Source organism: Bombus fervidus, chromosome 1 (genome assembly GCF_041682495.2).
Source record: "Bombus fervidus isolate BK054 chromosome 1, iyBomFerv1, whole genome shotgun sequence".
In the NCBI taxonomy this organism is placed as follows: Eukaryota; Metazoa; Arthropoda; class Insecta; order Hymenoptera; family Apidae; genus Bombus; species Bombus fervidus.
Window position 1 is genome coordinate 13,903,636 of NC_091517.1, and position 25,197 is coordinate 13,928,832.

At 38.0% G+C, this 25,197-nt stretch overlaps 1 protein-coding gene across 3 annotated transcripts in view; it reads right to left on the reverse strand.

The window, feature by feature from the left end:
• Positions 1-229: 229 nt before the first annotated feature.
• Sema2a (Semaphorin 2a) overlaps positions 230-25,197 on the reverse strand; it is a 559,198-nt gene continuing 534,230 nt past the window's right edge. For all 3 annotated transcript variants that reach the window (XM_072003211.1, XM_072003203.1, XM_072003191.1), the window contains 6 exons: positions 23,715-23,985; positions 13,794-14,024; positions 12,770-13,183; positions 11,080-11,356; positions 8,552-8,999; positions 230-7,411 (listed from right to left, as the gene is read on the reverse strand). In XM_072003211.1, coding sequence (XP_071859312.1) covers positions 7,337-7,411; positions 8,552-8,999; positions 11,080-11,356; positions 12,770-13,183; positions 13,794-14,024; positions 23,715-23,985 — 1,716 coding nt within the window. In that variant the 3' untranslated portion in view covers positions 230-7,336. The remainder of the gene's footprint in view (positions 7,412-8,551; positions 9,000-11,079; positions 11,357-12,769; positions 13,184-13,793; positions 14,025-23,714; positions 23,986-25,197) is intronic.

A 25,197-nucleotide genomic window follows, 5' to 3' on the forward strand; every position in this document is an offset into this window, starting at 1 on the left:
TTCATAAATGTATATAATATTATTTCGGAAAAGCATTTATACTATCGAAAGACTTTTAAGAGTAATAAAGAATAAAATATACTTACCATAAAATCCCATATGCGTGTCACGTCTCGTAACGAAAGAAAACAGAACATCCGGACAATCCAAGATTCCGTACGCGTCATTTATTATGCAAAAGACAATGGACTTCTCATAAGGGTATACGTGAATAAATAGCACATACGAATCCATCGTTTATTAAAGCAAAACTTTATTATAGCAATAGTGAACAATGGATAACTATTAAAGATTTTTAACATGTTTTTTTTTGATAAAAATAGCGATTGGATGTTTAGGTTTAAGTATTAGGTGAATATCTAAAGGGTCTCTTACCGTACGAAGTTGTTCGAACTAAAAGAAGTGTCTACAGTCGTGTGTTTAACGATGACAATCGCGCGAACGCGTAGATACGTGTGAATTTTCCATTGGTGGCGCAAGTGCAGCGTGAATCCAAAGAAAATATCGAAAAAATTAAAAAACTAACAAACTACCCTAAGGATCTTTTATCTCGTGCTAATTAAATTATAAAAATTGACAGTCACAATCGAATATAAATCGAAAATATATAAAATAATATTAATATATAAATAATATATCTCGTTAATATATAAAAGAGTAAAGCGTCCAAATTTCTCGGAGCTCGTTCGTACACGAAATTGTCGCGATATACGCGTCAGTTCGTGCCAACCAACGCGCAAACAGTAGAAAATTTAATCGATAGCAGAGAAAGAGCGTGCAACGTCCGTTTTTCTCCGATAGGGAAGAAAACCGAATAATAGCCTTAATTACGTTACATGCACCATTGCCATTCGAACAGAATGTTTCGAACGGGTATCAACGCACGAACTCGAATGACTATTCGATAGAAAGCGAAGGAACTTTCGAAACGAGCCGAGACGCAGGCCACGCCTCTTTTGATCTAAAATAAATTTCTTCGCTCGTAAAATAAAAGAGATTCTCGGATTCACGATGTACTTTGGTCCGACTCTATTTTCTACCCTTGATCGCTGTAGTCGAGAGGGACGAGCGCTATACAAAAAATAAAAAGAAAAGAAACTCGTACAAACGGTAGAAAAGTTACAGAACGAAAGAGGATAAAAATAGGAAGGAAATAAAATCGAATGGCAAGGACGGTAAAAATAATAACGATGATGATGATGAGAAACAAGTTACACAGTGGCGAAATGATGAATCTCACGCAGCATTCTCTCTTACTCTCGTTTTTTCTCTCGCAGAATTTCTCTGTCGCAATCGGTGGAGATTGTCGTCGAAACGATGTCAAAACGGAAACGTTACGAGAAGACAATCGATGACGCGCAAAACGTAAAAAGAAATGGGATATCGGATAGTGTGTGAAATTAGGAATAAAAAAAAGGTTCACGAGCGTGGTCATGTGTGATAAATTCGCTTACAAAATGTTTGCAGAGAGGCGATGAATGAAGCACGTTAAAAAAATGTCGGTTCGGTAGATCACCCTCCCACCCCACGTTCACCAGAAAATAAAAACCGTTTCCGTACAGAAATCTAGAGAACCTAAGACAGTCGTCGGCTAGTCCTAATGATATATTTGAATTAGTCGTTACCGGCTACCCTACTCTCCTCCTTATATCGTAGTAATAAGTCATCGTAGTTAAGTGTTTCATTTAGGGCATTCGCATTCTTCCATCATTCTTCCTCTCTTGCATTTTTTCACTCTCGCTTTCATGTATCTCGAGTAACTGTCGTCACGGAGACGTCTTTTCGTACAGCGTACACTAAATCGAGCTATAACCTATCTTTGCTGACACGATTGTCGCCACTGGATCAGATCGATCGGAGTTCCATAAACGCGATGGTCCCCAAGCCATTTTCACTTTGAAACCGTTGATTCACACGTTAAATAACCGAACCGTATCTTCTTATTCTTACAGTCAGCCGATCGATCAATTTACGAGAACGACAATCTCGATTCCCAGACGAAAATGAGCTCTTCTATCTCCGGTCAGTATACTCCTCCTACCTCCATCTGCTTCCATCGCGATCCAGCAGCCACGATTGTGTCTACGCAATATACAGTACTCCGATAATATTACAAATAATATATCTAACAACGTTAAGTTCATCTTAGATTGCTTTCCGTGATCACGCCGACTCGTTCTACGGAGTCTGAATGTGCACTCGTCGAGGGCTCGAACTAGGATCATTCGCGGCAACGGATCGTTTAAATTGGCGTTTCATCGCTCGATCGTTTTATCGATCGCGCCCGCTTTTCTTCCTCGCTGGCCGTCGACGCGTACACGAGAGACTCGTGGTTCAAGATTATTGTGTACCTTAGTAATCCTCTGCGTCTTTGTCCTGTTTTCAGTTCCGCTTTCTCTAATATTGCGCTCTCTTACTACTTTCTTATGCTCTTTTACTGCTCCCCTCTGTTATTCGTCTTTTATTATTTCCCCTCTTTTTGTCTTTTTAAATAGCTTTTCATAGAGGTACGATATAGGTAAGTTACTATTATTCTTCGCGTATCGCTTCGTCACGACACACACTCGTCTTGATACAGTCTCCCTTTCATTCTGTCTTCGTTATTCGTCATTTAGATTCTCGTTAGCCCTCGCTATCCACTCACACATCGCGTCGATTACTTTGGAATATTCTAACTATAGCTGAAATATTCTCATTGCCAGTCAGTTTCGTTCTACAGTCGACGCGAAACGTTTCCGTGAATGATCCTCGAGAATTACAAGTAGACGAACCCGAAGAGAAAAATTTCTTTTCTCCGATCGTCTCGAAGGCAACTCTTGAACTCACGATCCGCGATTATAGGACACAGTCTAAGGTATTTCTCTGTTCATCATCTTATTTGCTCGAAAATTAAGTCCTTAACCTTACGACATAATACTATTCAATACTTGTTTGAAGCTCATAATAAGTACATATTTGAAGATTAAATTACCGATTATTGTATATTAACCTTACGCTGCTACCATCTTTCCTCTCCCTTTTTCATATACATTTATATCTCTTCATTCTCTCGTGCTTATCAAGCACTCGTTCACGCTATATCACGCATACATTCGTTTTCTCATACTATATCTGACAGTGTACCTTTGTATGCCGTCGACGCGATAGATACAGAACAGAAAATCGTCGAGCACGGCGTTCCAAACCTCTGTACAAGAATAACTAACGGTTCGCGCGCGTCGAGTCTACCTCCGATTGGCCCGCGGTCCTCGTGACTTCCGGTTGAAGTTAAAGCTTCACACACGGCGAGGAAAAAATGACGCGCGGGTCAGGAACGGCCGCGACGTGAACCTCTCAACAATACGAACGTTTATGTACAAACTTAAGGGCAAGAGCGAAACTATCACCGATACATCGGTGTTTTTCTCTTTTTATTCTTTTTCTTCTCCTCTTTTTCTTCTTCTTCTTCTTCTTCTTTTTCGCTTGTCTACATTATTATACTTATTATTTCATTTATCGTTCACCGTATCTCATTTTGCAGCATTTCGATCGTCGTCCTTCGCCTCTGAGGGAACTCCGGTCCGTGCATACGCGCGCGCGCTCACACACACATACACACACACATACATACATATACATACACACAAAACGAGAGGTGTCACCACCTCGCTACGGTCTATATTTTATAACCTACGTATGTATACTAGCGATGGCGAACTGGGTCTTCAGGAAACAGCGACCGTTCCACGAATTGTTTAATACAGCACCGGTAAGCATCCATCTCCGTCGGTAGAAGCAATTGTGATCGTCGAGAAGTTTGTATCGAAGAGTTTAAACGGTTAAAATGGTAAAGATGGCAAATAAATTGTAAATGTTAGAAAAATAGAGAATGATTTTTCTTTAACAGTAAAAAAACGATACCAATTCCATGCTTGATAATTTAATTTAGTTTCAAGGACTAGAATTATCTGAATAATAATTCGATAATTTTATTAGTTAATAAGTAGTAAGTCTGAATTTTAAGCTAATATCTCTTATTCATACCGAAAATTTTCATTTTTGACGCTTACATCGTTTACCATTTCCAGTTCTCGATTACTTCTGACGATCCGAGTATCTACGTTTAAAATATTATACGATAAACTAATGCTACGTGTAAATATACTATAAAGGATTAAAATATTAAATTATCGCGGAAAAATCGTACGAAATAAGAACTAGTGGAGATGAAAGGAAAACTTGCGGAGAACAGAGAACGCTATTATTCCTCGCGTCTACGATTGTATCGTTCCGAAGAGAATTTTTATAAAAATACCATGCACTATGACGATCCTATTTACATACGGACGTTCCCGGACCGGAAGAGAAACGACTTTATACGTTTAATCGAACAGCGGGAAACCTAAACGCGCTTCGCTACGGACATACATGGAAATATTAGAACAAGACCGGTAAATCGTCGATCAATGTTACTTAATCGAACGACGCGATCGAACGAACGGAAAACGAACAAGAGAACGTATTGCTCGCCGACATTTGTCTTGCTGTCGAAGCTGCTTGCTGCTCGAAACGAGACATCCGTGTTCACGAGCGCGTGGATTTCGAAACTGTCTCGAACCGATCGTCTGTCCGATTGACCCGCGATTTACGTCGATTTGCTGAACGATTTAAGCTCGATCGAGACCCGATTCAATCTGGCGAAAATCGTCGAGCAAAAACAGAATTATTCTACTCCTAGGCTCGGAGATATATACGAGAATCTGTTTGAATCTTTGGCATCCAAAAAGATAAGTACTCGAGGAAATTCGAGTAAACGTAGAAGTTGGATGCAGATAGATTCGTGTGATAAATCTGCGTGTATTTCTATCCAAGTATACAAGTATGTGTTTGTCTTTTGTGTGTGTGTTTGTATAGATTTGAAGGCGTATAGTGAATATGAGGATGACAGGCCTTATTACCGATCTCCAATACGCGTCAGACGCACCTACGTAGCACCTTTAGAGTTCTCGTGAATGATTATGGTAACAGTGATATCGTTGAGTGATTAGGATGGCTGTGAATACGGGCTCGATTATAGCGATATGGATGGAATTGTCTTGGTTAGCATTTTGGTAATGTAGAATCATACGAAGGAAAAGAGAACGATCGATTAAAATCTTAACACAATTCGAAACACTTATATTTATAAATGTTAATAAATTAGGCTAATTAGATTGTCATCGAATTTTTGCTAGTCTGGCTTTCTAGTTTTTTCCTAAATATCGAATTCTAAATCCGACATTAAAGATTTTCGATTAAAATTTAAATACACGAGTTCGTGATTCATGAAATTATTGGAAGAATACCTAATTCCCGTTAATCGATACAATTTCTTTCTGCACGTTTAGAATTCAACAATTGTCACATTCATGAAACTGAGTAACTAACTTTCCTTTCTCATTATCTCCAAGATATTATATCCGAATACTGACAAAACTTGAGAAATGTTAATTTCAAAGACATTTCAATAGAATCGCGACAAAAGAACCCAAAAACTACAATGCTATAACTATGATCTATGGGGCGAGGAACAGAATCGCATCGATCGATCGATGCATCTACGCTATAAAAAAAAAAGATAAAAACAAGTTGAAAACGAATGTTTGGTCGAGTGAGGGTGATGAAAGAAATCGTGCGAGTCGAAGACAAAGGCGGCGGTGCACGTCGCGAAAACTGTTGATATGGAAAAGCTAACAAGCTAATAATAAGTCGAGGTGATCGCGCGCGCGCCACCTACGTGGTAGCCGATTAATAATCTCATGTGTAACTTTGCGTGACGTTCGAAAACGCGTCGACGTTATGTCGCGTTCTCTCCCTGGACGCGTTCCATTCTTTTCCATTCTCTCCCAATTTCACTTTCTTCATTAGCAAATCGATATACAACTTACATACAAGATCGTGTCGATCCTGACTCGTTATCTTTGACTCTGTAAAACTACACTGAAGCTCGACCTTATGGTATTTATTTTCTCTCTTCTCTTTTCGATCTCGTGGTCGCCTTTTACTCTCGGTTGTTTGCTCCTGTAACCTCCCTATTCTCGATAGAGCGACCAACCTCTCTCTCTCTCTCTCTTTCTTTCTCTCTTTCTCTCTCTCTCTCTCTCTCTCTCTCTCGTCTCGTTTCGTTCGTATCACAGATCTAAGGAAACAGGAGGATTGATTTCCGGTTTCTAAACGCGTTACTTCGCGGACGGACGCCTCGATTCGAGCCGCGTTTTCGTGATCACCGATCAACCTCCGCCACCACGGACGATCAATCTCGACGATCTCTTCTAATGACCCTTCCCTGACCTTGTATCTTCCTCGCTCGAGGAACCGATCCACGGCGTGAGAAAGCTTAGGAACCGTGTGTGTATCAGCGTGTGCAGTCCACGTGTATTATTGTTGCCCTTCCGGCCGAGTTATTCCTATCGTCGTTCGCGTTTAAGGCGCACTTTCTCTCGAGACGATCCTGGAATCGCGTTCTTCTTGACCGCGTCGCGTATCATTTATTTATACACGGGGTTAATGAAAAATATTCGTGGAGAGGGTTGCCCATTAGAAACGAAACCGAATCTTTGACAGTGCTCCACCGTACACGTGCATTATGACATTATGGCAATAGAGAATATAAATGATACTATGATTGATGTAACAATGACGAGCGATCGTGCGATGAACACTGCGCGTTGCGGACAGCCTCGTTACACCAATTGGTTACAAGTAACCTCGAAATATCGATATTTCTGTGAATATTTCTCTCTTTCATTTGAATATTTCTATTTCGTAGGGATATTATCTTTTTATTTATCTCGCAGAAACTTGAGAGTTAAGCGAGAGACACGTTCCGGGCGGGTGATGAGGCCAATCAGAACGAGGCTCGTTCGAACGATCGAAGACGAACGTCACTGTGAATGTGATGAAAATGTACTTGTACTTCAGACATTTGACTTGCCGGGTATTTGCTGCGCATGTATTTTCGTGGCTTTCACTTGGACGAAAAATCGTCAGCGGCAAGAAAGACAAAGGCAGTGGTGTAACCGGTCAGAAGGTGAGTGAGGCTCGTCCAACCGATCGAGGATGGATGTCGCGGTGAACATGATGCTCGCGTTTCGGTCATTCGATTTGCCGGTTCTTTTGATACGGACGCGTTTCGTGGCTTTCACTTGGACGAAAGATCGTCGGCAGCAAGAAGGACAAAGGCAGTGGTGTAACCGGTCAGAAGGAGAGTGAGCCTCGTCCAACTGATCGTGGATGGACCGCGATTCTTCGGTAAGACGCTCGCGCGTGGCAGTATGTCGGGATCTCGGCTCGACGAGGGCTCCAATGATCGGCTCCATCAGACTAAGGGGGTGCCGTACACCTCGTTCGTGTGTAAATTTTGATTGCTGTCGTTTTGCCTCGATGCGCATTGCTACAACAGAGAAAATGGTGGGGTTCCTCAAGCAGGCGATAAGTTGAACGTTACGTAATAATTGAGAGGTAAATATATTTAAGTTTTTTCCAAAATGAATAAAAGCGAATTATACGATTGGATTAAAAAATCTATCATTTGGATTCTATTATGCAAATAATGATATTAATGAATTGAGGAATAAGAAATTGTAGCATATCTTAGTTATAGACTTTTGTATTACAAAGAGTTTTTACAATTTTGTAATTTTATATCGATCGGGGCAATCAGTTTGTTTATAATTTGAAGCATATCTTTATATATTCTTGATTATGAAATCGAAAGCCTAACAATGCATTTAAAAACACAAAGGTATTTCGAAGAAAGTTGTCTTGCGTAACTGGAATAGTTCTAATAGCTTTCCCATAACTCACTTTCTGTGAGAAATATTTGCAATGATGACACATTGTACGTAATTCATAGAACGACTATTTTATAACGCAAGTAATTTTACCAGTTTACTTTTTTTATTTCAAGTTACAATCACATATATTTCAATTACATCAAATTACACTCTACAGCGTTTATATTCGCATTTATGCAAAAAGGAAAGGGAAACCTCTGACGAATATCGTATTTCCTTTTCGATAGAATGGACATACGTATGAAAGACCTTTGGTAGTTTTTATCTTCAATTTGTATTGCATTATACAAAGCTCTTTAGATCGTAGCCACGTGCAGTAAAGGAAAAGAAATCTCGCGTGAAAAGTAAACATTAGCTTGCTACGGAGCTTTTGTTTTTTCAAGGATGAATTCAATTTTCTAGGGAACTTCGCATTACATATTTGCCAGCGATATATCAAACGATTTCTTCTCGCAAACCACGTTTCTTTATAAAACTTTTCAGATTTGTTATCAGCTGTATATATAAGCAATCATACTTACAAACGAAACGAATTAATGACATTGATTTCTCGACAAGCAAAGAATACAAGATAACTAAAACCACGAATAAAAGTACAGAAATAGAAAAATTCTTGCCAACAGGATCATAGAAGATTACAAAAAGAATATTTTCATTCATATTTCATCAAAGGTTTCCAAGTTCGATCGCAAGCATCAACACAAATATATTCATGGGATCAAAGCATGTCGACTTACCGCTTGCTTCCTTTCCCAACTCTTCATGGCCGACTTGTACTTCTCGAATTCGTGACACCAATCCGAGTATATCTTCTGATAGTCGTTTGACTTGGCTGGCGCAGAGCATCTGTGTGCGTCCACTGTGATGTTGTACGAGCAGAGGAGCGAACCACCGAGCCAACAATCGTATCTTCCGGCGTCTTGCTCGTTCACGCCAACGATCACCAAGCCCTTCTCGGACGTCTCGATGAACTTGTCCCCTCCAGCACCGTACTTGTAGGCTATCTGATACCTGCCTTTCTCCTTGCTGTAGTGGTACCACCTGACTTCCTGATTCGCCAGCACTTCCGGCATCTTCACGAAGCAACCGAGATGCACCGACTGACCCCAGGTGACTACGAGCTTCCGTTTACCCACGCTGCTGTCGCAAACGTCTGCCGTACTGTTTGACACGTCCTGGAGAAGCCTGTAAAACAATAAAAATACGATCATAAGCATAGTGTTTCGTATTATTCATATTTTTGTTGTGAAACTTTATTATTTAATAGCATTTGCAATTTTCGCGTGGGCTACTAATATTCGGAACAGTCTATAAGCAGATGGATTTCTATGAATGAAATATTTTTTATATAGACAGTTAGGCTAGTAAATGATATTAAATTATAAAAAAGTTCCATTTCAAAACAAACACGTAAACAATAAACATCGTTGTTTGATCTCTACCAAACATAGAAGCACATACAATTCAGATACCAAGCTACTTCTTAGCTTCTACAAAACGAATCAAGATAAAATATATTCTATTTTTTCCCCCTCGGGCAGTAAGCGATACAACAGAAAAAACTCCATCAAAATCCGCTCGATAGCTTTTATATACAACAAACAGACAAAGAAACGGACAGAGAAAAATTGTAAAAATTATTTTCTTGGACTCCAAAGCTTATGAGCTATTCCTAAATGATTGCTTTATTTGTTTTTATCCAATGTATATACTACACAACCCTCCTATTGTTTTATTACATATATATTGTATATTATATATATTAACATTAGGACTATCAGAATACTCGAAATAATCAATTCATAAATTTTATAGATTGAAGTTAGATCTTTGAGGATTTCAATAATTTTTTTGTAAAGCAGCTTCTTGAAAAAATAGAGATTTATTCCCTTTCGTATTATATCTGTTTTTCATTTCAATTTCTTCGATATACGCTTAACATTTTTTTCTTTTTTTTTTAACATTATTTCTCACAAATTTTAAAACATTCGTGAAATATATTAAATTCATTGTTATTAGAGAGAAAAATAATTTCCTATTAATATGAGTCGAATATCATCCATTATGACCGGAGATAAAACAAAACTTTGCATTATATGTTATAACAAATGTATGTATCTTTAAATGTATAACCGATCGGATAGATGGAACGGACTGTGTTCAAAAGGATTTAAGCGGGTTATGGAAATTTCAGGAAGGAAAACAGTGGAGTCGGGGCAATGTTCGTTCGAATTTATTAAACTGGACCAACTTAACTAGGTCATTCTGTGCATGAAAGTTCACCGTGAAATGTTGAACATTGAAAACATGATAATGTTTAACTCTAAGAAGTACTTTATCGAATTACATTTTTTTCTTCCACGTATTATTCTTGTACCATTTGTTACCTACGCTGTAACTACCTCTCGCTATGAAATATAATAAATTTGTAGAATACTAAACTCGTCAAATATATATAATATAAATATATATATAACAGTCAGCATTTATAAAATAATAATATTTGCACAAAGTATTTTGTCAATGTCTTATTTCTACCATTTCATGTATTTTTCATGTACAGTCAAGATCTACCATTGTGTTCTTTAAAATTGTTATACGTTGAAAAAATCGACGTTTTAATTTGAATCGCACTTTTTGTAATAAATATGATAAAATATAAACTCCAAATTTTTGTATAAATATACCGACAAAGATGATAAACCTGCTGCGATTTGCGAATTTTTATGTAACAACCTTACTCTTATCTTTACGATTAAATGAGCTGTAACTATTTAGACGATCGATATATATTGTCAATAGAATGTTGAGAACTCTGAAATATTGACAACAACATTAATCGTCTGATTAATGCTCCTTAAGAAGACTTATAATCTGTTAAGAAAACCTTCAATATAAAGTCGAAACAGGAACGCGTATATATAACAATTCTTTCGTGTTATGCTCAAACTTGAGATATTTTCCAATATTGAAAAATGTACAATGGATCGAAGATGACCGAAAGAATGCAACAAGGTTAACGTAAAATACTTGCAAAAATCTTGACTGTCATTACAAAATACGCCAAAACCTAAGTATTAAGTATAATATAAGATAATATCTGTAATTCCATTTCTGGACATAATTCTTAAAGGGTATAACAATAAATTTTTATTGAATTCCAAACTCGAATTCTCTTTCCAATTACATTACATCGTTAGATCTAATCGCATTGGATTCAATGCCATTTTTGGAACTTCGAATAACGATAAAGCAATACACTCACCCAGGTTCGTAAGGTTTGCACGTGTTCGTGTCCTTGTCCCAGCCGCAGTAAGGATCGTGAACGCAACGGAGACAATTGTCGTATCTACGGGTGCACATCACCAAGTCGATCTGTTTTATTCGATGGTCAGAAGCGACGTAAAGAGCCTTATGTTCCTTCGAGATTTCCATCGCCTGAATTGGTTCGCCTGGCGTCACGTCAAAAACATCCAACAGAATAGATTGCGAATCGCCATTATTGTCTATCCATTGAACAACTTTGTGTACACGTCCGTCACCTGTAACAAACGAGAATAACGCGTTCACAAACACAATTAAGACAGACAACGTTCTATTAAATTTACCTTTGTCGATTAACAAATTTTTATGTTACAGACTTTCTATCACGTGGGTAATTCATAACAGTCGACAGCAAAATACAAAAGAAGATTAAAATGCAGAAGATTGAAATACGCAAGTGTTACTTTTGTATAATTAATGCGTTTTATATCGCAAATACCATCGATAACGTAATAAATATCAAAGGCAATGATTTCAAGAGGCAAAGAGATATTTTTTCCAATCGATTTCATCAAAGACTCGTTTTGACCTGGCTCAGGATTTTAAAGAAGATCGAAATGTTAAGAATTAGGTGTAACTGCTATATTTCCATAAAGTTCCATTAAAAGTTAATCTTCTTACAGCGCGAAACATGTTAAATATTCCGAAGTAACTGCTTCACTTGGAATTAAATTACTGACAAGACTCTTGCACTTTTCTGAACTCCGATCTTGTTGAAAGAAGCGCTTCCTTCTCTACAGATTTTTGTTCTATTCTTGATACATACCGCGATGATAGAAAGTAATTTGTTTCGTTCGTGCAATTAGAAGATCCTGATATTAATCGATAATGGAAGTTACAACGTGTAATTAGTCACGGACTTATGTCGTGTTTTTGTAACTTGTTTCTTGTACAGTTTGCAAATGTACAGGAGACTTCTGATTATATTAGTTTTTAGCGGTAATAGACACTAGACAGTTGACTGTGAGACGAGAGCTGCGATTGCGATAGCAGATTGTACGAGTCAACTGCAAGAACTTTGAAGTTCGCTCATGATTATCTTGCCGAGTTTCTCGACGACAAATCGGCCAACGGATATCAGCGCAAAACGCGCTCCAACCTAGCTACGAGTCCCGAATTAAATTTCTTATCACAATTTCCCGATTTAAAGTTTAATCCTGGCACGATGAAAAATGTAAGTTGTGAAACTACTGCAGCAAGTCGCTATAAGCAAAAATGCTACAACTGGAAAAACAGCTTCTGGGGTTCATAAATCTCTAGATATTTTGTTTAGAATAATGATAAATTAATTTTATACTCGCAAAATAAAGTTGACAGTTATTAACGGTTTGATAGAAGAAATAAAGTTCTATTGTATTTTTATTAATATCTTGTCTAAAATTGTAAAGTATTGAGTCTAAAGTACATGGTACAATATTTATTCAAATTATTATAATAATAATTAATATATTGGAGTAATAATTAGGAAGCATAAATACGGCCAATATAAAGAAATATAAGAAAATGTTAATTACAAACGAGATAAGATTCATCAATTTCGAAATGAAAATCAATTAATCGTTGAACAGAACATATAATCATAGCAAATCGACGAAATGTATAATCCTTTAACGTATGAAATTAATACTCACTGGATCCTGCATAGTAGACCGTATAATCCAAATCGAGTCCAACGAAATCGATTCGTAGTTTATCCACGACCAGCCGTGTGAGCATCACGTCGCGTTTATAAAAGACGGGTTTTTCGTTCTCGTGCGATATGGCCGAGTCCATCAAGGGATGAGATCGAATGAAGTTCAGCACCGTGTCCGGGAACGATTCAGTGTCGTTCACACATTGACCGGGTCGCGGTTCAGGAACTTTGTTGGAAAGCACCGGAAGCCAAGCGCTGCTGCTCGTCGCCTGTTCTTTGAATTTTCCACGGAACGCCTCTTGAATCGCGTCGATATGGAACGAGCAAATCGCCGAACCCATCAATCCGTTCGTCGACGTGGTAAAAGTACCGTAAAAGTGGGTGTCATCGCCGGGCACTTTGTAGATGCTCTCTGCAAATATACAAAATACGAGCAACTATTAACTTCCTGATAAATTAAACAAATTTTATTAGACATCAAGTGCAAGATTCGGTAGATAAATAATATATTTTTTCCAAAAACAAGATAAGCTGAGACAATTATATATTATACAATTCATATTTATGTAGAGGATCTTATTACGAGTTTCTAATAATTTGTCAATACATATAACTTGTTTCAATTTACAAGCAGGCTGATTTTATTACTGAAATTTATCGATAATTCGACCTCAAAAATTTTATTCCTCGGAACCTCTTAAATAATTATATTATTCTTTGGTTGAAGTTTGCAGCATTGCGAGTACCTGAATTTTGAATCATTACGTTCGAAAAATTAAACTTTCAAACACGAATAATATGGGGATTTTTCAATGCATATAAAAATTATAAATTTTAAAATACATAGGACGCGAAAAATAGATATAAAAATTTAAGCAAATTATATATATGTGTGTGTGTGTAAGTGTGTGTATATAAAAATACATTCAAAAAAATTTCATGTTTGAAAAATGGTCACGAAAGCACTGTTTTACTTGGTTAATTAGTTAAGCTCGAATAATTGATATTGAATAAAAACTTACGTATTTCGTTGAAGTAAAATGGAAATTCACCAGGTATCGAACAATTCAGCCTGGCTTTCAAATAAGTCGACCAGTTTTGCGACAAGATATTTTTGCCGCCGGTGTCCCTTTTGCAAACTCTCGCCACGCGGGAATACACACTTTTGCCGCAATTTATGTATTCCACTGCCGTCTCGCGAAAGAAGAAGAATACGTGGCTGCCGATGTCGTAAGATCCCACGAAATTAGGTTCTGAAACAGTCACAAAGAATAACAGTTATTCGATCAAGAAAACTCGGTTTTCCGCAGATTCTGGCAAAAGTTTGACAAAGTTCGATATTGCGTTGAAGAAACGAGGTTGCAAAATTCAATTCCAAGAAGTCTTTAATCTTACAGAAATGTTTATTATCTTCTAATTCAAAATTTCACTATTACAATAGAGCTTTTACTTGAGAAATAAAATTTTCCATAGATGTAAAATGTATAAAATAATAGACTAATATCAGTTTGCGATGCCACTATTCCGTATATTAAAGCGAAATCACAGAATTATGTTTAACGTTCAATAAGTATTTCTTGACAAATCTAATCCGAGTCGAACGTCGGTTCCCAGTCGTGGTGAAATTTATGGAAATACCAAGCAGAGCGTAAAAATGAAGTGGAATTTCGTGTCAGATCCAGAGAAACAGTAATTTCGATGGAGACTACCAGGCGCGCTAGGATTCTATCGTGGATGAAATTCCACTCGAAGATTTCCGCCGAACGATTTGCTCTTTAAATACCGTCGAGCAAATTAGGATGCAAATCTCCTACCATGGTCGGCATTCTTTTGGTTCTGTTAAAAATCAACACTGCGAAAGTCATGCAACTGAAAGATTTCTCGCGTTTGTAGAGATTACGGGAAGCTACTTAAAAATATCAATTTCGTATAATCTACAATTGCAATTGGAATTCGCGGTATTGTATGACACAATTTTTTATAATACAGACATAAAATTATTAAAGCTATAGAATGATAATAATACTGAATGTTAAGCGTAACTCTAAATTAAAAATAAAAGTCGACCGTTATTTTATTACGTTCGAAATATACAATGATCGTAATCCTAAGAAATCTTCCAATATTCGAGGTAATTTAGCTCTCAATTGCGGCCACAAAAGTTAACTTTGGTAACGTTGATATTTTACTTAACATGACGTATTGGACGATTTACGTTGATGTTCCATTGGAGGATATCGCCACGGACGCTCGTTAGAGAAACAAAAGTTCAACCACAAGAAATTACGCGAAAGGGTTACGAGTGAGGAAACGATCGTGAAAGCTCTCGAAAAACTTCGAAATTCAAGGAACAGGCGGAACAATGAGAAAAACTATAAAACAAACGTCCGAGGAGCTGGAGTTACGACACGGTGAGCTAAGTTTTACACTCGAAGGAGGAACGACTTTTCTAGTTTTCATTTAGCACCAAGATGAAGCGACCAACTTGAACGCATGCTTAACGAGCATCCACTTATCGTTTTTACGATCTACAATCGTAAAACCGTTTAACGGCACGCTCGTTACTATAGCTCGAGCATCGATAATTTTGCGGATTTTCCAAGCTAATGAAAACAAGATTTTCCTATGTAAACTGTGAAGTTCTATACGAAGACCACGATAAATGAATATGATAAGTCACATTTTTTATGTTGCATAGAAAAACAATTTCAAAATTCAGTACGTTATAAAGCAATTCCGCGTGAAGATTATTTTTTCATTTGATTTTCGTACGAAATATGCGTTTTCGTCGTTTTCCCGTATATCTAAAAAATATTAATAAACTAGCGTAAAGACTAAACTAGTATTATTTATTACTTGCAAAACATCGTAGATTTGTCATCTATTTTAAACAATATTTCCCACAATATTTCTTCTTAGCCACTGAATGATATAAAAGTCACACAATCCATTGTATAAATCCATTAAAAATGCATTTATAATATTTCTGCTTGTACCAAACACAAATAAATATGAGAATAAAAATAAATAAATAACTGTTAACTTTTCCTACTATAAACTCCATAAATCAATATCACAACGATAATAAAACAAGAACATACGTACATCAGCTAGTATTTTACAACCACCGGAATTCTCTTCACCCATTTCATCCACGATAGTCGCCCCCCCTCCCCCAGAAAAGAGCATCCCTCGCAAAATATCAGCGACGATCTCGTAAATTTATCGAAAAATATCTAGGGGAATCCCGAACGAACCGGCGTCGTCCGCCCACGCGTCGAATTTTATTCCTCGATCAATTAGCCGTGTATTCGAGTCACGCCTCCCTAATTGCCTGTTCACCAACCGAAGCGATTTCACGCGATATCGGCGAGTAGTTTACCGTGGAACGTCGTGGAAAAACATCGATGCCGGCCGATGCCACGAGCGGCGTACAGACGGAAATCGAATTTTTTTCCGCCGCGTTTAAATCGCACCGCGCGCCAGCACTGAAGGCTCTCTCTCTTTCTCTCTCTCTGTCGATTTTACATTATGCGATGGCGCACGGAGCGGAGAGGCCGCAATCTCTTTCACAGTTCACCGATTAAATCGATTGTCTGACGCTTCGCCGCTGGAAGTTTGATATATTGAGGCACGGAAGTCGGAGAGAGAGGAGGGACGAGATGGGAAACGCGACAAGATAAAAGAGGAGAGGGGGATAGTAGAGACGAGGAGAAACACGGCGGCTGGGACAGGAAAAAGGAAATGTCTCGATTCGAGAGAAACACGGCGGGACCGACGAGTTTTGATTGGACTCCTCTCGTCGAGGTGAAACGGTATTGTAGAAGAGCAGACGCGGAAAACGCTCTAGCCATGGCACTCTCGATTTCGCGCCCCGAGAGGAATAATGAAATCACCCTTGGGGCTAGTTTCATAAAGTTTACAAGTAACGCGGAGAAACGTCATCTCTCACGCGGCCAAATATGAAATTCTATTTTCCGCGGCTCGGCCGCGTCCATGCTACCCATTAGAGACGACATCTCGTTAATAAATACGCCAAATTACTCGCGACCGGTTAATATTCGCGAACTTGCTCTTCTCTTCCTACAGAACCCTAACCCGCGACGATGTTTCCATGGAGTTTCCAAATTCGCGTCAGTCTTTTCCTGTAACCTGTGTAGCCCTTCTTCACGCTCAGAGCCAAGTTTCGAGGAAGTTTATATTAGTTTGACAGACTTGACCGACGATAAACGCAGTTTCGCCAGATTAATTGAATGCGATGTTTAGGGCCGATTTCTGATTGTTCGACGGCCGACTCACTGCCTAAACCAGATCACTCACCGCGGGCAAGATGGCATCCAGATGTCCACACATCCTTGTACCGCGTACCCTCAATAGTCTTAAGGACCGACCATAAATCTCAGGAATTTTTTAGCTGAAGTCCTTCAGACCGAACAAAGATCTTTTTACTAAACCTTTTTCTAAGGTTTATTGTTTTATAATTACGAGAAGACACGGGAAAGTTAGTTTTTCTCACGTACGATGCTTCCCACTATCAACTTTCTATCGAGGGCGGCTAAGACCCTTCCTAGTCCACCAACCTTCTTATTATCCAATCAGAAACAATGTTTACTGCCCTCACTTTCCTAACCAAAAATGTCATCAACAAATCCGATGGCCCCGTGCGCTAGGCACACCCATCACTAGCTTTCCTCCGACACAGCATCATCATTGAACTTCACTTATTCTTCACCGTTAGAATAGTCAACACATATCTGTAACGGGTCTCTACCCTTAAATCAATCACTAACTTAACTTGTACCTACGCATCAGCGTAACTATCCTCTTTTACAAAGTTGTTGGAATAAACATTATGTTATACGTGTTAATTCAGTGTAAACTCAATTGAACCACCTTTATTATCCTAATAGAAATAAGGGGATCGATCAGTTCGTGGCGTCGATTATCTAATCGTAACGGGAATTTACGACTCCCGTTGACTTGCTTTCTCGCGATCGCGTCTCTCCGCGAATGATCGATTAAACACTGATGTTAATTTTTTGCGTGGAAGAAACAGAAACAGACATTGTAAAGCAAGTGGATTGAAGAAAGAGTAAGGATAGATTATGCAAATCATACGCGTTCGTGTATTTTAAGTAGAATACGTCAACCATTGCCTGACGCGAGCAATAACCTGTTAACTCTGTTGAGCTTTTAAATACATTTCCTTTAGATTCGAATTTCATTTGAATGAGATATTAGCAAGATAAGAAGTAGTATCGAATCAATTTATAAATTGTTCCATTCGGTTGGAAAAGAACAGATTGCACAAATATTCTATTACTCCTTAACACTAAAACTACCAATAATTAACCCATTTGCATCCAAGCACGGGTTATTACGCGCGTTGCGACTGCTTTTTTTAAATTTCTAAATAATTTATTTTATTTATTTATTTTAATCTAAATAATTTTTTTTAAATAAATAATTTTTATTTTTTCCTCTGTTATAAAGAATGTAAGATGCGATGTTTGCGAAGTAACATCGTCTATCAATCGTTTTGAACAGTAAATTTTCGATAAACTGCATGAAGAATTCGGATGTCATTTACTACACCTACGACTGACTGCGCGCGGTGATAGGGATCAGTCCTCTTAAGTAGATCCATGATGCAAATGGGTTAACACGAAGCTATTTCTACCAAAACTAGCCACAATGACTGGTCTTTAAAAATACGTAATAATAAAATATTTTTATATTTATTGATTTATTACTTTCTTACAGAAGCAATTCCATGTTATGTAGTACATTTTTAGTATTATTAATCCATCTGGGATTATCATCCCTAAACAAGAATTGACACATTTATAAAATTGTAGAACCATTTTGACTGGTGTGGTATTGCTAGTGTTAGCGATCGATCTGAAATTTTCCTGATAACTGATATCATCATATTGAATGGTACGCGATAAAAATTTAAAAAACGTGCGACAAATTATACAAAACGAGGAAACTGGTTAATTGGGGTTCGATAAACAGATTGCAGAACCCTTTTACACTTTGACAGGTACCAGTCATTTCGATTGGTATTGGTATAAGTAGCCTTGATACAATATTATTTTCAGTTTAGATACATAAAAAATAAAATAAAACTCATTATGCAAAGGTCATTACATCATTGCGGAAAAAATATAACATGCAGTAGAAATTTTAAAATAAAATTGTAAAACCAGTCAATTTGAATAAAATGTAAGTGGAATTCCATTTATTTGTACAAAATTACAACCAGCGCCTGATTAAGTGAACTCTCGGTGGTTGAATTCACTTATTTGCGCGTGAATTCCTATTATATAAACGGAAAATCATAGATAGTGAAGAGAACTCCTGTTACACGAGCTCTAATTATACGTATAAACTACTTGTTCCCCGGCAAATTCGTATTATTCAATTTATTTCGTTTTGTCTCTAAATGAATTTTTATAAATCAGTGTAGTTACTAACCGTTCAACGTAATCATTACTCTAAATAGAATAATAAACGAACGAAAGCACGATGGTCGATCAACGAAAATTCTTAATATAATAAAATCTCACGCGAACCATTTTCATTTAATTAAATCATAATCATTGTATGCGAAAGATTAATAAATCCACGGCCGCTGTTCCTCTCCCGAACGTTCAGTGTCGTTAGAAGCACACAAATGAACGCGACCAAGAACTCGGCATTCTTCGCAGCGTTGCAGGCACGACAGCGTCCCGTAGAAGGAAACAAATGACCGAGAAGCATCGGATCGTCGTTTGACACGGGCAAGGATCCGTGAAAGTGGTCGGTCGATTATTCAGGACTCGTTAAGCTCTATCCCAGCCAGCCACCGCTCTTTTTACCTCAGCCACCCGGTGTGTTCCAGTGCTTCCGTTCACAGAACGCGCGATCCTTTATCCACCCCTGCTCGCACCCGCAAATCGCATCGATCTTCATTCCACATACTTTACCGCGTACGCACGAACGAGACGCTCGAGAATCGAAGGAGTGAGAGGATCAGTGAGAAAGAGAGAGAGAGAGGGGGGGGAGAGAGAGAGAGAGGAAGAGAGAGAGAGAGAGAGAGAGAGGAAGAGAGGTTGGAAACAGAGGAGCGTACAAGCAGCGGAGCACGTGAACCTATCCGTCTCTCGGGTCTCTCTCCTGCATTTAATCAACGCCTCTGTTAATAGACAAACTCGATGCGGGGAAATGGCTCTTGATGGTAACAGTGCTGGCCTTGAAAGCGAGGGCAAAAGAGCGTGAGGGGCGAGAGGAAAGGTGAAAGGGTACCGCCTTCAAATTAAACGACGAAACAAACGGCTAATCATGCATCCCGCTAGTAGCTGATGCGAAGAGGGGACGAGAAGGGCCAGGAAGATACAAAGTGGGGTCGACGTCGTCGTTCTCCTTCACTTTGTGTTACTCCTTTCGTTTCTCGCGACCCTTTGGAAATCCAACAGTCGGAGAGACGAAGGGGTAAAGCAAGGTCGAACGTTACCGCCACGCTTCGCATGAGAACGACACCCTAATGAGAAATATAAGGCAAACTACCGGTCCGAGATGCTATTATTTCGCGTGGCAAACGCGAAACTCGCCGCAGTTCACCGGCACAGAATTATCGTAGACAAGATACACGGGACGAAGTTGAAATTAATTGATAACTTCGCTTGAGATTTATGATTCGGTTTCAACTACGGCTGTAAGAAATACCTTCGCGGCACGCGGCGCGAATGAAATTGTTTCGCCACTGTCTACGTGACTATTCTCCTTCGAAGGACTATTCTTCGCGAACACGGAGACGCGGTGGTTCGTCGCTGTTTTCACGCCTGCTTTTACTTTCGAGCATGCGTTTTCGCTTATAGACGACGAAGAAGAAACGAGGATTCGTTCGTTACGTTCAAGGATTCTACGTGTACACAGTTTGATTAATAGCTCAGCTAGCGGCATAATTCTAACGAATTTCTAGTTTTTGCATATGTTACAAAGAACTTTGAAATTATACTTTGAGTCATTTTTCAGATACTTATATAATTTCGTTGGTTACCGATAATTACATGGATATCGATTTACCCAATTTATTGCTTATAGGAATCTTTCTAAATGAGTCAAATTTATCGGAACATCGCATTGTGTACACATTTTTGTTTTAATTGTGTCAAACTATTGTTCCTGTTCGTTTAATGTAAAATTGTTTGTAAGATTTTTCGATGGTAGAACATACGAAACATAACAGAACATAAAGAAGTGTGTACAATCTTATAACGTACATATTAAGCTTGCAACTGCAAATTAGAGGTGCTGAATGTGAATTTTAAAATAACACGTGCATCCAAGGAATACATTAAAATCATTGCCTAACAACATCGAGTATCCTCAAAATTGCAAACGGTACCTTTGCGCCTTTCCAATATTTTCCCAAACAAACAGCATCGTTAATATCACTCCGTTATTACACACTTACGCAATTACCGCGGCGCCGACATTACAGAAGGTAATCACAATCAAACGAACCAAACAAACGTAATTCAAACAAATCAAAGCTGTTCGAACGCGTTTGAATCTGATTACCGCATTCCGCGATCCGATACCCGGAACACGTTCTAATCTACATTTTCCAATTTCAACCCCCTCTCTCGAATTCCAACTGGTGTTTCGTTCGGTAACGAAAAATCCAACGAATCGCAATAATCCCGGCTCTCTCACCCCTCTCCGATTCAACGACCTAGCTAAAACTGATTAAAGATCGGAATACAGAGCCCATGGTAAAAAGGGAGTTTCTCTGCGGCATCGACGCGAGAAAATGTTCTCTTCTTTCGGAGAAAGCCTGCCACCGACGAACATTTAGTCGAAGAAAAACCAGTGGTCGGGTGTTATTTTATTACCCCGTCGATTTTTAGAACCGACACCCTCGCTCCAAAGCCCGACTGTATACTAGCTGGTCGCGTTACCCTTCGAACCGCTTTCTATATCTTTCCCTTGCCACGACGACAACCTTCTTTACACAGTTTACCGTGGAAAAGCGTGGAGCACGCTCAAAAGACGGAAATGTCAGTCCTTTCGACCCTTTTCGGAGAACAGACGCCGCGGTATCGGCTTTATACGCAACTATTTAAGCGAGGTTATACGCGTTTCTTGCAACGTTCAGGCTTCGCTTCAAAAGGTCTTGCGTCCTGTAACGAGGGGCTCATTTTTCTCTTTCAGTTTCTTCCTTTCTTATCTTTTTTTTTTTTCTTCTTCTCCTTTCGCTGTTCCGCATATTTCCGACGGGAAATCCGCGTTCAGATTGTAATGAAAGTTTCTTTGTTGATGGTGCGAGCCGTAACAAGCGTCTTAAGTGGTGAACGCTGACTTCTATCGCGTCTGGCGGGCACACTGGGAATCGATGAATATTCAGTATGGGTGAGAAATTGATGTTTTCAATTTTATACTCTCTGTTGGATAGAGTCCCGTTGGCCGGATTCATGGCAAGGTCGTTAGAGATAGCGATCTTTCATTAAAACTTGTGGGTGGAGAAAAGGTTGAGAATATTATGTTTGGTTTACACTCGGTAGGCTCTTGTGGAATGATATACTTAATAGTGAAAATTTGAAACGTTTAATATTTCTATGTCAAATATTACTACGAGTATTTCTTTATGTAAATTATCAAAGAAATGTCGGTTTCGCGTGGTAAGAAAGTATACTATAAACTTGGAATGTCAAGAAGATGATAGGAACAAGATTTTGCATAAATATTGAAAAGCAGAGAAGTATGCTCTAAAATATAATATTGTAAAAGATGAGTTACAATGCGATATGGTAGATTAACCGATGAATTTATTAATTTAATAAATATATGCAATAACAAAACGGGAGGATTAGAAAGAGAAATAAATAAATCAGGATACAATAGGATAAAAGATAGAATAATCAATAATTAGATACAAATACTTAAAAGTTCAAGCTGTATTATTTTGAAAGACAATCAAAATTAATCTTCAAGCAGCTATCAGTCAGCGTTTATCGTCACAGTAATTAGCTGTCAATCACCAGTTAGTAAGGATCAATTAAAGCACGTTAAGCTAGTTAAGCTCCGGAATTCGAGGGGCTTACCGCTCTATTTCCGTGATAGAAGATTATTAACCGATGTTGCATTATACATGAAAATCTATCGATTCTTTTATATTTACCAACAATAAAGCAAACAAAGTAAAGACGGCCAAAGAAGTTTATCCTCGCAGAAATAATAGATTAAATTCAAACAATTTATCCTCGAAAATAATTAGAATTCAATTAGACTTATTTTAGCTTTCTTAATTGGTATAAATTTTTTTTAAATGCCTTAAAGAACCAGTTCTGAATTAGTTACATGATTCTCTGAGAAGATACAAATCTTTTTTGTTTTAATATGAAGTATATTATCCTTCTTAGTTACAATATATTATGTAGCATTCCGAAGTATCCGAGAGAACTTACCTTTTTTACGATCTTTGTATTTCATTTTTCAATATAAAATATTTGATCATCGTTTCATGAGAATCTGTACAACATAAGTTTGGCTTAAAAGGTAAAAAATACAAGCAACTTTAAATAGTTCAATGTTTTGAAAAATGAACAAATGTTAGGTATCTGGGCCAAGAAAGGCATTATAGAAAATCGATAAAAATGATTTCTATAATTTTGCTCGATAATAATTCTCCAACTCGAAAATTCGATAGAAAAGAAAATCTTCTCTGTTAGCTGGCTCTCATCACAGAAACCGATACCTTCAAATCCCTATCCCGATAACACGGTTTCAAATTTATAGTATTATTACGACGATTTCATCTCGTTAGGCTCTACCAGTCGGTATAAAAGTTCCAGTAAGGTGGAGCACTAATTTTCCGCGGATATTGCCTCGTTTCAGACTAAGAAGAAGACGAAGAAGAAGAAGTAAAAGAAATTGCTGTGCAGAAGGGCACTTACTGTCCAGCCATTTCGAGTCGTACTTCAGCGTCCTCTTGAAGCTGAACGCTCTGCGACCGGTGGTTAAATTGTACAGATCCGTACGGAAGATTACGGTATCGGCTTTCGTGAATTCGGCGTTGGTTCCGGAATAAAGAGCTGGCAGGTCCCCAGGATTGCCCTTTTCCACCCACACCGCCGTCGAATTGTCCGCAGGATCGTAAGGACACTTCGCTATGCCCATTCCCACGCCAGGGACGAATTCGTGGCGAGGCAAATGGGTTAGATTGCTCTGCAACAGATATTCACATTGGACACACAAAGGTAAACGATAATGTTCACTTATGTTGTTGTCGTGTTTCGTGTTGTTTGAATTTTAAAACGTTTAGCAGAATTCTTAAGAATGAAGTAAAAAGATAGTATCGTGCTGGTAGTTTAGCTTCTTCTAGTTTAGTTTCTACTTTGCGTGAATGCTAACATTCGTGTAATTGCGAAGAATGCTTATAATTAAATAACAAACGTATTAACTTCTATGTATTTTGTACAATAACAAACGTTAGAATAAGAAAACGAAGAATTAAAAATCTCTGAATCCTAAAATTCTAATATCTAAGGTTTTTGAATATTAACTATAATACTACGATTCTTAATTTTTCAACCTTCCTTCAAATGTTAATATATAATGATACATATTAATAATAATACCTTATCAGACAAAAAATTAACGTGGTTGATAATAAGTGGCATATCGAAGAAAAATAGCTGTACAGGTGACGGAAATTTTGGGGCTAAAATAATACGTTCCTATGCAAAAGTTGTACGTTACTGTAGGAAACTCTATTACACGCACGGGAGTCGTAATCTTCGACAAAGCGAGACCAATATATTCTTTGACTTCATTACACGGGTACTTGAACGCACGATTCATTTACCTTGTTGCGTAACTGTAACGCCAATGGCGCTGTGTTAGTAGCAGATACCACTCGAGGAATTGATACCTAAATTACACGGTAACGAAGCAGCAACATCGACGTAGACACCGTCGAGACTAAATTCTGCCTATCTATCTTACCTAATATACTACTTATCGTTAATTACCCATTGAATTTATTAAGTCCTGCTCCTATTTAAAACAAAGAAAATGTATTTTATTCTATAGAATTCTTCGCTCTTCACCAAATTTTCCTTAAACTTCGCTAAGCACTCTAATAATCTAATAGTTACACGAATTATCTTACAATCATCCTACTAGACATGCTAACTAAAAGTACAGCGTATTTCAATTATAATAAAATTCTTCGTTTCACGTATTCTACGTATAAAACTATAACCTTGAAAATCACAAATTTCTGATCAAAAAGATACAATACAACACGCTGTTAAAAAGCTCCAAAATTTCATTCGCGTATTTACCATTGGCATACATTCGGATTTGTAACGCTAAAAAATCCTTCGACACGGAAACCGTGAGTTGGACGATGCGGTTGGTGAAACAAACGGCCGA